The 13895-nt window shown below is 41.9% G+C and overlaps 1 protein-coding gene across 3 annotated transcripts in view; it reads left to right on the top strand.

Annotated features, from left to right (window-relative positions):
• The window catches only part of pacsin1a (protein kinase C and casein kinase substrate in neurons 1a), a 40498-nt gene that overhangs the window by 19437 nt on the left and 7166 nt on the right, over positions 1-13895 (top strand). For all 3 annotated transcript variants that reach the window (XM_069660272.1, XM_069660273.1, XM_069660274.1), the window contains 5 exons: positions 5683-5812; positions 9984-10140; positions 10255-10490; positions 12407-12562; positions 13123-13298. In XM_069660272.1, the coding sequence (XP_069516373.1) occupies positions 5753-5812; positions 9984-10140; positions 10255-10490; positions 12407-12562; positions 13123-13298 (785 nt within the window). In that variant the 5' untranslated portion in view covers positions 5683-5752. The remainder of the gene's footprint in view (positions 1-5682; positions 5813-9983; positions 10141-10254; positions 10491-12406; positions 12563-13122; positions 13299-13895) is intronic.

Below are 13895 nucleotides of genomic sequence, written 5' to 3'. Positions count from 1 at the left end.
TCCAAATGGATACAAGTGTCGCGTACAGACCAGCTTTTATTTTGATATTTAACTCTTGAATGCTATTTTGTTACTGTTCCTATTCAGATATTCTAAACAGGTCTGCTTCATTATTCTATTTATATAAGATTGTTTTGGGAGAATCTATATTAAAACCAAGTATTCTGCTGCACAATGACTTCCTCACCAGTTAATGCACTGGGGACTGGGAGGTGTGTTCACAGCCATTGAGGTGGATTAACCTCAATAACTGTAGTATAAGCCCTTCTCCACAATGCCTACAACCCCCGTCCCCCACCCTTATCTACATCAAGGGATGCTGACAATCATTGACAATGGACCAAAAGTGAGAATTCACTTCTTTGTGTTCTCCCTTTGTCGTAAAACTTTGCGAGCTAAGGCTGACCTTTATGTCTGCACTGTCTCTAATAACAATCTGTCCCAGTTCCCTTTGAGTGTTTTCAAATTAATTATCTTTTTGCATTTGAAAATTCGATCTTCACTTTTCACTTTCGTAAACATCCACATATATTTGTCCGTTCTACAGAATTATTCGACCACAGTCTAGTTTGAGATTTAATCAAATGTCTGGTAAGCTATCTGGGAATTATCGTGTTAATCCTAAAGCCTTCTAAACATCATCAAGTGTCATGTTGGTCGAAGTGTGTGAGTTGGGTTGAATGTATCTTCTTCACGCATTGGTTTTGTTATGAGCCGGGATTCTGGCGTCGTGCCGGAGCTTAAATGGATTTGATGTCACTAGGTGTTGTAGTCACGGATGCAGAAGCTAATTGGAGGACTGTTCTGATTAACGAGTAGATGGTCCAATTGCTGTTAGTTTGTTGTTGCTGGGATGAGGACATTAGAGCTGCTTAGCTGCATGGGGCCTTCTTGCATCACATTGTTGACTTTTTATGTCAAATGGCTTTTAAGGTATATTTATGTCCGAAAAGTTCTACAAATCATTTAAACATTTTTACATCTATTAGGTATGAATTTGAGGACTATGGCAGCTAAAAGTCTAACTGAGATTGGTAGCTAAAAGAAGCTAAACTTAGCAGTGGTTACTAAAGCTATGTGTTTATTGGGAGCTATTTCTCAACAAAAAAAAGTGTGTGATTTCTTTGCTCATGTGCATCATTGCTCAATATTATTAGATGCATTTTATAAGTCCCTTTGGTTACACATGTGAAGCTAGCTTAGCATAAAGACTAGAAAGACACTACAAGACTGTTTTTTTCTCTATGGATTAAACAAATAAGTTAAAAAGTGTTACATGGTTAGCTTTAGGTGAAGGTTGGCCATTTTTTCTTATCTTTAAGTAGAGCCAGGTTAGCTGTTTACCCATGGTTCCAGTCTTTTTGCTAAGCTAAGCAAACAGGCTGCTAGCTGCAGCCAATCTCTTGATCTGGTTCTAGGGAGGAAATCGAAGTGTATTTACCAAAATCCTTTTTTTTATATAAATATAACTCCTCAATTCACTGTGTCCTCTAGCCATGAGTAAAAGCTGGATATTGTGGGCGTTGAATCCATTTCCTTAGCAGAGATCGTGTATGGTAATTGTCATGAACTGTTTTTACTGGTGCCACGCATAAACTTTTGAATTTGTCCATGCCCCCTCAGTGTTTGTGGATGAAAGAACGGTGTCGTGTCCCAAGCGGTAACTTTGGAGCTGAGAAATGAAGCCAATGTGGAAATTCAGCTACCAGTTATGCTAGCAAGGAAGCAGGTGATTGCTAACGTTAACTGTTATCTGATGGTAGCTTTGGCTTATCAAATAAGTTGTTTTCAAAAATATAAGTCTGTTAGCATCTTTTATATCGTATTATATAACACACTTAAAGATAATGTTAGCATTCAGCTTCTTAGTTAATGGTAATATTAGCTAGGAGATGGCTGAATGCTAACATTAGCTGTTGCCTGATGGTAGCTAAGTGGTAATTGTTGTTTTAACTTTAACCAGATGTTCCTTTGTATTTTCACTGTTCATTTTCAGTTACTAATCAATCTGGTGGAAATTATAATAATTTGTCAGATTACATCAATGCAACTTAAAAACTGGAACGCAGCAGTTTGACATTATTTTAGCACAACACGTGATGTCAGAGGAAAAATGGCCGCTGTGTGAATAACTTTCCAGCATATTACGATAACTATAGCAGGGATAATTACACATGTTTAGAGTACTGAAGCCTTAAAGTCCTGCATAATTAGGGGCGTGGTTGTTTTGAGTGACAGTTGGTTGCCTCTAGCTGTTTGCTTGACATCAACACTTACAAATTCAGTCAATGAACTTTACCTCTTGGCCAAGTTTGTGTTGTTCGTGCCTTTGGGGGGTTATCGTGCAAATATTGGACAAATAGTAAGGCTGTCTGTGGGGTTCATTGTACTAAGACCGTCGAAGAAGTCTGTGCTCCAGCTTTTTAGGTGAGTGGGAATCTAGTATTATGATATTTATATGTTAGCACTCATTAACAGTTATCGTAGTCTGCGCTCACAGTACCTGGCTTGTTAGTTTGTTCAGTGTTTGTCATACATTATTACTTATTTGTGGCGGCTAGTGCATTGGAGTCAGGTTGTCGTTAGCTTTCCCCCGCAGGGAAGACGGCGGGCCGTAGTGATGAGACGATGGTTATTTTCAGTTACCCGGTTCGTGCCGTTCATTTGTTGTTCTCTTAGCTTCTTTAGTCTGATAAATAAACAACTCCAATAAACTATAACCACAAATATAATCGTATTCCGGTAACTAGCTCACTTGCTAGCTAATGAATTAGCCACGGGCACAGTTAGCTTTGTTAACTCGTCCAAATATTCCGAATTTGATGCCAAAAAAATGCAGTCAACTAACAAAGGGGTGACGTCACGTTGGCTACGCCCATTATTTATACAGTCTATGGTCGTGTCCCCATTTTCTGGAGTTCGTCACAGTCACGTTCTTTGAAAAATATTGCAGCAAGTTCAAAATGGCCAAAACAATGATACAGATCTATCAGTCATTTTTCACTTTAAATAGCAATGGTGCAAAGCTTCCAACTGTATCAAACCCTGAAGGTTTTTAAGAGAGTAGGTGCACACACATTTCTTTCATTCATTTACTCTCTGAGCCGTGGAGCCCTCTTCTCAGAAAATAAGCTGAATTATGAGTAGACTCTGCTGCTGATCCCTTTCCATCTGAAAAGCTCAAGTTGTCTGGGATTCAGACCTTGACGTTGAAATTGCTAAATCATGAAATACTTCTTTGGCTTTTTGTGTTGTGTGATCACTTCAATAGCGAGTGTCTGAAAGTCTTGACTGTTAAGAGCCCCGCAGACTGCTGGGATGGCTGGTGACAGTAACCAAGGCCTTTGATAAAATACAGCTCTGCTAAATCAGTCGATGTGAAACCCTGACTGAGCTGGAATAGATTGCCTGTTCTGTAGCTGAAGCCAGAAACAATACCACTGGGTACAATTGTTCCCCTGATAAGATTTTGATGAGTTGTCCCCCCTGTGAAAACAATATAAATGTTGCAGGAGCTCACACTAAAAATACTCTCCTTTCAAAAGCTGACCTCATACTTCCAGGACATCTTATTTTTCTTTCAAGGACAATTATGTCGTTACGTTGCGTATAAGGAAAGTGAGGTCAGGCGGGTTCAAATTGAGCCTAACGCAGAGCGTCATTTTTCATGACTCATTCCAGGGATGAAGGATAGTGCAGGAGTGAGTTTGCTCCTGACTGCGGAGGGAAGTTGAAGGATGAAGCACGGAGGGTGCTGGTAATATCCGAAGAAAATACTCCTTGTGATCCATCAGATTGTAGAGTGCAGACTCAGCTTATTATCTGAAATGGCCACGAGTCATCCTTCAACTGCGCTGACCTCTATCTAACACACTTAATTTGCACTGTGCATGCTAAGAATCAATTATTACACCGTGCTCTGCAAAACATTTCACAAAACTCTTTATCATTTTAATTAAAAGCTATAATAAAGTGGTGTTTTGCACTGTTGGGCCATGTGCAGAGTGGGATAAGACCCAATATCAGCTGCACTTAATTGTTGAAGGAGCAGTTGGCCCCTGGAAAAAGCCACTGTCAGTCAAAGCTGGTGTTCTCTCTAATCGATAGATGCAATAAGATTTTAAATTGGCGCCATAGCTGTGGAGAAGTTGTACAAACAGCTTGTGGTGTCGCCAATTGTACTACAACACCCAGAGTGTATTGCGCCCCTCCCTCTGAAAGGAACGGCCAAGCGAGAGACGCTGGCGTGAAATACGACTGTTTCGCTGCAGGCAATGGCTCAGAGCGGGACAGAATCCGAAACACGACGAGAATATACCGGTGGATCGCCTAAACAATCTTCAGGTCTGCAGTCTACATTTCAAACCTGACGATTTCGAACGAGACATGACATCGGAGGCGGACGTCCTAGATTGAGGAAGTGTAGTTTAGCGAGCTCCCCGGGCCCTGGAAAACCTCCGCCAGACTACGTAAAACGTGTCATCTGGCGGAGGTTTTCCAGGGCCCATTGGAGAAGCTGATAGCGTCCTCTTCCATAATGACATTAGCTCCCCATAATAGCATGATAGGACTGAGGTTGAAAATCAGCGAACTGGCCCTTTAAGACCAAGAAAGCATCATTATCAACACACCTCATTAATATTGGCGCAGACTAAATATTGCTCGACCATGTTGGTTGTTGCGAGGCAATGAAGACCTCTCCGTCAAAGGAAAGCCATTAGTCATGTGAGCGAAATGGATTAGGCTTCAAACACAGTTCAATACCAATATAGCCTCCTGCAGTCTCTCCTGTTTTAACCAGGGTGGTAAGATATCGACGAGACGTCAAACAAATAAATATAAATCACCTTAAACGCTGGAGGAAATCCAGCGGGAACTGTAGTCAGTGGGGTGCCTAAAGTAATAGGTGATTAAACCACATTATTAAAGGACACCTTAAGGTGTAAAAATAGATGTGTTGATCTTGTTTCAGTCTATTTGTTTCCATTCTATTTCAGGGTTGTAATTACACAATACTCCCCCCCTGAATTTAACCAGAAAATCTCTTTAGCAAGGCTTTTTTCTTTCTTTGGTAAATTGTGCAAAATGACAGATCATGAGGAAGATTTCACCGATATGATAGACACCAGAAAACAGACACTGAGACGATACACAAAGACAGACAAAGGACAAGGATGACGCACAAAACATACTCTGTAGACTAAACAAACAGCAGGAAAAAAGGGAAACAAGAGCAAATATTTAGTGATGATAACAAGGTAATAACAGTCACTGGGCTTCTCTGCGGGGTACGCATGTGTGCTGTGTGTATCTCTCAGATGTAATGTGCCAGAGGAGCGAGTGTCTGCGCTGTGGATGGATTCAGGGTCAGAGCTGTGTGATGGCGGTGATGCTCCACTCTCTCTGGCTTCTTTTCTAGGACACGGCACTATAAGAAGCCCTTCTCATTCCTCAGGGCACGGCGCTATATGCACAGCGAGCAGAAGACTATTTATATCTCATTATTATAAACGTCTCAAATAGAAACCCTCACGCTGAAAGGTTGCCGGCAGAATCCAGGGGAAAAATCACTACATTGCTTCTCCTCTTGCTTCCCCATGTTCTCCTCTGTACTGCATTGTTCCTGTGTTTGTGTTAATATAATATCTCTGTGTCTGACATTGTCCTTTTTGTCTCTTTCAGTGCATGAGGAACCCAGCTCTGCTGCAGAGGACAGGTTTAGTCATTAGAGTGCTTTGCCACATCCAGGAAAATGTCTGGCTCCTACGATGAATGTGTTGGTGCTGACGACACCATGGACAGCTTCTGGGAGGTACGCACTCACCCACATCTTTCTTCTGACAGGTTTTCAACTAAACCTTTGCCCTCTCTCTTGTAGTGATCTAGATTTTGAAGCCCGAAACAGTTATAGCTGACACCATGAAAACAAGCTTTATAGGTGCTTTTTGACCAAAAGCACCAGGAACTTTTAGATCCAGGCCATTGTTGTCTGCATTTCCACAGCGGCCTAATGTCCCGGGAAGATTATGCAAATCAGGTCAATGACGTGTGGAGAAGCAATAAAAGTAACCGCCAGTCCTGTAGGTGGCGGTAAAAAGAAGAAGATAACGCCATAAAACACAGCAAACAGGCCGGCATCATCATTTGTACGACACCACAGTTAGCCTGTTAGCATGGAGGAGATTCAACTTGTGCTGTTTTTGATCGTGCTTTATTGCATAGCAAATGGTTTCATTTAACCAACACTGGAAAGGAGACGAGCGCTAGTAGCAAAGCGGATTCAAAACGGCAGAAATGCAGCTGCAGTCTTCTAAACATGGCGGGTGAAATAAACCGCTGCCAGTACTCGACCAATCAGAAACAAACAGCGCCTGAAAGTTCCTGGACCTTTGCAGAGTGCTCCCCATTGAGCAGGGACGTCTCAGGAGGTAAATCAATTACCCTAAAAAATTTAGACCCTGGTTCCTGCTATCGAGTTCCTCAAAGGTTCCTAGTTCCTGGGGAAAGTTCCTGCTGTCGAAAAGCACCTTAAGTCACTACATTTTTACATGAAAATTTGCACAACATGATGTAGCAATGCTGTTTGATACCCATCAAGGTTCAAGGCAGAGGGAGAGAGAGATTTAGGGTAACTCACCTACTCGTCCTCCACCGAAAGTTAGATTACAAGATTGATACCACTCTCAAATCTGGGTCTTAAAACTGTATGCTAAGCTACGCTCACAAGCTGCTAGCAAGTTTCATGAGTCGTTTCAGTCTTTCCATCCCCACTTTCAATGTGGAACCATCTTGAAGACAAGGAGCTGAAAAAACTCATTTACTTTGAACAGACTGCTATAATTGTTTTCTTGGTGTAAATTGGCTCCCGTCATTTACTTTCATTAGTTAGACGCAAACTAAATGGATGAAGGAGATGAACACGTGTTCACAATCAGTAGTAGTCTGACATTGTTAAAGATGTGAGTGCTACTTCTTCAGCGTAATCGTTTCTGATTTGATAGAAAGTGTTAAACTTTGTCATCGCAGGGAAGATGACAACAAATACGACCATCGTACTCGCTCCATCCATCTTCACTTGTCCCACGATAAAGTGTGTGTGTGTGAGTGTGTGTCTAACAAATTGGCGTTAATGAATTCCCTCAGCACAGACTCTTCTTTGTATTATAGCTCTTAGCCACAGAGACACAGACAAAGAGCCTCAGTCATCAGCTGCTCTGAGGCGGCCTTTCACCACATGCACCTGCCTATAGCATCTCTATACTGGCAGCACAGCTCTGCTCAGCTCATAGTTTATAAAGCCAGAAAAACACTTTGATGTCAGGTTTACTCATCAGAAATATTGATATTTGACACAACTGGGCTGAGAAGAACAATCAAACCGTGAAAACGTCCCCACCCTGTTGAATAAAGCTGAAAATACAAGCGTTCAAGTGTTTTCATGTGTGGAACGGGTCCACCTGTGTGTTGTTGTTGTGACTCTGCAGTCTGCCACGCAAGCCAACACACATACCGTCACACACCTGTCTCACTGCCTCCCTGCAGCGCCCTCATCTCAAACAGTATCCACACATGCATGCTCATGTCAGGACCAATCACAGTGCAGCTCCGCAGCCAGCGAACACAGCACATACACTCTCCGTGAGCCGTGTGTGTGTGTGAGGATGTAAATGAATGTATGCATTTAGAGCGCACACACACGCAGTCTGTGGTTTCTATGTATTCCCGTCTCTACCTCGTCATCCATTCCTGAGAATCTGTCTGCCTGTATTACACCACTCAAGAGGATTAAAGCGGTCGCACACACACACACAGATACACACACACACAAACACAAGCCCATGTCATTGCATAACTACACATGCACAGGCACGAGCAACCCCCACCCTCCCCCCTTACTACCCTCCCTTCATCATGCACCATGAGCTCACGCCCCCTGCAGGCACCGAAGAGGCGGAGCCAGCCACACGGCCTGGCACTGCTTTTTTTTAAGGCAGTCTCATTTAAGGTGGCGAGACCTCAAAGCGAAGGCAGTAATATTATTTTGACAGAAAATAACGACGGTGTTTTGCACTCAGCAGGGTGATAAAAAAAAACGTAGCTTTGATGTCTTTATGAATGTGGCTGAACCTGTTTCTGTGCAAGGATTTAAAATGCACATGCAGCGTATCATACTGCTTATTTCAGGACGTTACGCAGACATGTTCAAAATATATGAAGCCATTTTGCCAGCCAATAACTTTATAGATTTCTATATCCAAAACAGAGCTGGAGTGCAGTCTTTGTCGAGTAAACAGGGCAAGATGCTCCTCCACATGCAGCTCAGTCAGCACCCAACAAATTCCAGTAACATTCAAGTCCATTTGCTGCCTTTATGCTGTCAGAGCTGACTTTTTTTTTTAACTTTATTGACACTGTTTCAAGATAACAATTAACAGGAACAAAAGAAAACACTGTCACCTTGAGGTTAGGCTTCGTTTCACATACATGTTGATATAGGTGAAGCAGCCCTTCACAGGGTGAGAACATATACTTATCAGTTATACATTGCTACCTACAAATATATTCATTCACATGCATACATTCATTCATACACAAGCACACTTACATACGTATGCATGTAATTATACATCTGCATGCACCTGCATTAACATACACATGCAAATAAACTGACATACTTACCTATATAGTTGTACAAAAAGAGTCCTAACTGAAGTAGTTAGTAATTGCTCTCCATCAGTTGTGAGCTAACATTTTTTAATGTCTGTAATGTGTAATGTAATCTTCCCTGCTTGTGTTTCTGAAATGAAAAGTAGATATAATATATTTAAATGTTCTGTGTATTTTGATAGTATAGTAATGTAAAAACAATATATAACAATGTATATCATGTTTATATCATGTCATTAGTGAGAAATTACCTCATCCTTTGATAATCTTACAAACTCTTAACAACTTGAAATTCACTCATTTTAAGAAATAACTAGTGAAGAGTAAAACAAAATGAGGTCATATATCTCTCTTCAAAATGTAGAGATGCAGAGACAGAATTAGATTATGTTTTATGTACATGTATGTATGTTCGTAATTTTGTTTTAGAAGAGATCCAACTAAATTTTAGACTTAAAAACAGACAAAAACATAGATTAACTTCACCGTTAAATAATATCTTATCGTCTCATTAGGAAAAATCATTCAAAAGAAACGGCTCCAGAAAAAGACCACTGCAACAAAATGTTGTTTTCTGGTTGTACTATTTATAGGTTTGTGTTTCAGTTAAATTATCTTTTGTGTTAGTGTATACAACATTTCTCTGTACTTCAAAATCAAATATTCTGATTCAGGTCTTTTGTTTGCAGAAAATGACGACTGGTTAAGAAAACCAAAAGATGCAAAAAAGGATGTTTTTCAGAGCTCGAATAGTGCAAAGAAAACATGTTCATGTTCAAACAACAGAATATTAATGCTGTAACTCAAGAGTTCACAAATCAGTGTTTGGTGGAATAACCTGGTTTTTAATTACAGCTTTCATGCATCTTGGAAGTCTGTCACATTGCTGTTGGGTTACGTTAGGCCACTCTTTGCTCAAAAATTCAAGCAGCTCGGCTTTGTTCCTCTTCCTCTTGATCGCATTCGGGAGGTTTTCATTGGGGCTCAGATCTGGATTGGGCTGGCCATGACGTGAAGAGAGAGATGACGATTTGAGGAATGTTTGGAGTGGTCTCTTGTTGCATTCAAAAACCCCATACTTTTCTGTAAATAGACAATTTTCATAAGGTGAGCATCCTTCACCATGTGAGCATTAACAAGTTAAAGTGTGTAGTATGTCATATTTTGTTAATGATGTTTAAAAACACATTAATTTCTCTTTTTCTGAGGTTATTTTTTTTCTCATCGTGCATTTTGTGTGCTTGTTTCCCCTCTGAGATAAAAGTCAAGGCTGATTTGTTTTCTGTCACTCATCCTGTTTGTCTCTCCGTCGTCAGGTGGGGAACTACAAACGTGCTGTCAAGAGATTCGATGACGGCCACCGGCTCTGCAATGACCTCATGGGCTGCCTGCAGGAACGTGCTAAGATAGAGAAAGCTTATGGTGATCAGCTAACTGCCTGGTCCAAGAGATGGAGGCAGCTCATTGAGAAAGGTCGGGTTAAATCAGTCAGATAACTAGCTCGACACATTGATGTACGCACAGTGTTAGTACAATGTTTGTGTACTGGTATTATTTATGGTGGGGTTTTTTTTGCCTGATCCGCAGGTCCACAGTACGGCTCTGTTGAGAGAGCCTGGCTGGCTGTGATGACAGAGGCAGATAAGGTGAGCGAGCTGCACCAAGACGTGAAGAACAACCTGACTAACGAAGACGTAGAGAAGGTGAAGAACTGGCAGAAGGAGGCCTATCACAAGCAGATGATCGGAGGCTTCAAGGAGGCCAAAGAGGCCGAGGAAGGATTCAAGAAGGCTCAGAAACCGTGGGCCAAGAAGCTCAAGGAGGTGAGTGTATATGAATCATCATCTTATGCTTCTGTTTAACAGAACATTTCATGAGTGTAAGACGTAGATGAGCTCACACCTTTTGCTTGTCATGTTGTGCTGCTTCGTTTCCAGCTGTGTCACATCTGCATTTTTGTCTCTCCTTACTCATCTATACTCCTCCACTCCCCAATCTTACTGACCATTAAAGCAGAAGAAGTTAAAGTAGCTTTATGAAGACCAGAGGCTCTCAGATAATGAGATAATGTCGCCCACACCTGTAGCTCCCCTCAGCTTCAAATTGATTTTCACCTAATTGTTTTTCTGTTCGGCCCTCAACTTTATCTTATTGATTCATTCCCACCTCTCTCATTGCATCATTGTCAGCAGCAGTAGGCAACGAGCGCTCAAAAACAAATAGCCCCAATAACAGACACACACTGTTGGCGACTAGCTGCTTAACATGATTTAGCGTGTCGTAGCTAAAAATGCTGGAGTTGGTAGAGACCAAAAGTAGAGCTAAAAGAGATTGAATTTCATATTCAGCTTGCTGATTTTCAACCTCAGTCCTATCATGCTATTATGGGGAACCAATGGCGTTATGGTAGGAAGAAATATGCAATTTGGCTCTGTGTCCGCTTCTCCAATGGGCCCTTGAAAACCTTCACCAGACTACGTAAAACGAGCCATCTGGCGGAGGCCAGGGAGTTCGCTAAACTACACTTCCTCAATCTAGGACGCCCGCCTCCGATGTCATGTCTTAAAATCATCAGGTTTGAAATGTAGACTGCAGACCTGAAGATTTTTTAGACGATCCACCGGTTTATTCTTGTCGTATTTCGGATTCTCTGATCCATTGCATGCAGCAAAACAGTCGTATTTCACTCCAGCATCTCTCGCTGGGCCATTCCTTTCAGAGGGAGGGGCGCAATGCATGCTGGGTGTTGTCGGAATGTAGAATGGGTGAAACCACGAGCTGTTTGTACAACTTTCTCCACAGCTATGGCGCCAATTTCAAATATTATTGCTTCCATCGATTACAGAGAACACCAGCTTTGACTGACAGTGGCTTTTTTTGCTCCTTTAAATTGCCCGTTTACAGAGGCTACAGTCCTCGATGCAGCGGCCCGAGGTTCGACTCCCTCCCTAGGCCCCTTGCCGTGTGTCATCCCCACTCTCTCTTTCCCTTTCTCAAACACTATCCACTTTCCTCTCTCTCTAAAAAAGGCCAAAAAAATGTGCGATGGTGCGTTAACAACTTGTTTCTGCTGCCCCTAAGTGGACAAACAAATCTGTTTTTCCAGGTTTCATTATCTAAATGTCAACAAATCTCTGAATCCTGGAGCTTCTCCATCACACTGTCTGTGGCTGCACCCATGGTGCTTTTACTGGCGAGTTCCCTGACTCACAGCCCTCAGACAGTTCATTTGCATGCGATATTTCAAACAAAAACTCTACGAGGCAACAGACTCGATCACTAATTAATTGTCAGTGGACCGTGTCGTGATTTCCAGCTTAGGGAGACACTTTGTAGATGCTGACTTCACTGCCTGAAACCATTGATACAGAGACTGTGCTCAAAGTTGAATTTACCTTTGTCTGACTCTTTTGAAGGGCTGTTTGGGACAGCTTTTTGGGGGTAGAACCTCAATGATATTTTCTTGACTCTGCATGAAAAACATAGAGTCCTTCTTTTTGTACTGATATTGAATGTTTGCACTGACTTTTAAGCCTTAAATAGCAAACTGTGGCTCCTGTCCTGGAAATAAGGACATCATGATTTGCATCTAGTTATAGTGATCACATTAGAATAGATTATTCTGTCCGCTCAAGGTCAATCCTGCTCTGAGTTTAGTAGATGTGTCTCCTTTTTGTTGCTGCGGTCAAATCAGATCACGTATTTGAGACACTGACGATGCCTGCGTTTGCACATGCAGATGGAGGCAGCTAAGAAGACATACCACATGGCCTGCAAGGAGGAGAAGCTGGCTGCCGCCCGAGAGGCCAACGGCAAGACCGAGGCTTCTGTCACGCCAGACCAGCAGAAGAAACTGCACGAGAAAGTGGACAAATGCAAACAGGATGCGCAGAAGGTGAGAGGAAGGCCGGAAAAACACGTTATGAGATAAGAGTTTGCTTGTTTGGTTTTGGGGCGAGTGGAAAAACAAAGATGCTGTGAGCAAAGTCAAGGCCAAACGAGTGAAGAGCATCTTTTGTTACATTGGTGGGTAGATGTAATCAATATTTCTGTTTCTGTCACCTTGTCTTATCCTGATGATCTGGGCTCTACTGGCAGGGTGTTCAGTGGCTAATTGATCGGGCTAATTGATCAGGCATTTGACATATTGTTATTCAAATTAACAGTGGATATTTAGAATTACTTAGTGTCATAATATTCCGTCAATCCCTTTAAAGATTTATTTATGTAATGTTTATTTGTATAGGGGCAAGTATGTAGCATGTAAACTAATGCCACACACTACAGGATATATAGCCTAAGCCAACTTGCAGTTCCTGTCCCTTAGCGTAAACATTTTGGATCAATTAGCGTACCTGAAATCAAGATGGAAGGCCAACAGTTAGAATAGAAATATAACTTTAACCACGCTGGTTCTTTCAGTAATCCGTCTTTTCGTTTTGTTTTCTGTCTCAGGCTAAAGAAAAGTATGAGAAGTCTCTGGAGGAGCTGAACAAGTGCACCCCGCAGTACATGGAGAGCATGGAGCAGGTGTTTGACCAGTGCCAGCAGCATGAAGTCAAGAGGCTGACCTTCCTCAAGGAGGCCCTGCTGGACATCAAACGCCATCTTAACCTCACTGAGAACCCAAGGTAAGCGTTTATGCCGATGTCATTAGAAGAGAACACAAGAGAAGATATATTTTATTACAGTTATTAGAAACATGCTACACACACAAAGGCCTGACATACACACATGCACAAACAGGACCCTTTGGACATGCATTAATGGAGAGATGTCAGAATGTGCAGGCTGCACACGGACGAGCGCACCAAGCAGTTTCAATTTGGTGCCTTGCTCAAGGGCACCTCAGCACTTCCCAGGAAGTGAACGGGCACCTCTCTAGCTACCAGCCCCAGTTTCCATACCAACCTAACAGTTCCCAAGCCCCTTCCCCAAAGTGTGTTTTCTCTGACGCATGATTAAGTAACATGCAACCCGGTTATTCAGCTCTTTTTTCCTCTTGTGATTTTAGACTATTGATTCTGTTTGGGGCTAGTGTTTATTCTTCTGTTTATTATCTCTGTATGTTTCATGCTACATCGCTGTAGTTAATCTAACCTTTGTTTTATTCCCCCTTATTTAGATACATTTAAAGGGATTCTTATATAGACTTACTAGTGATAATCTATGTTTACTTTTAATCAGAAAAAATAACATTCACATTGTGTCACGGTGGCTACACTCCA

Source organism: Semicossyphus pulcher, unplaced genomic scaffold, assembly GCF_022749685.1.
Source record: "Semicossyphus pulcher isolate SPU_LCO1_2020_fin unplaced genomic scaffold, fSemPul1.0.p SCAF_13, whole genome shotgun sequence".
Lineage (NCBI taxonomy): Eukaryota > Metazoa > Chordata > Actinopteri > Labriformes > Labridae > Semicossyphus > Semicossyphus pulcher.
The sequence above is the reverse complement of the archived record's forward strand: the minus strand, read 5'-3'. Positions and strand labels throughout refer to the sequence as shown.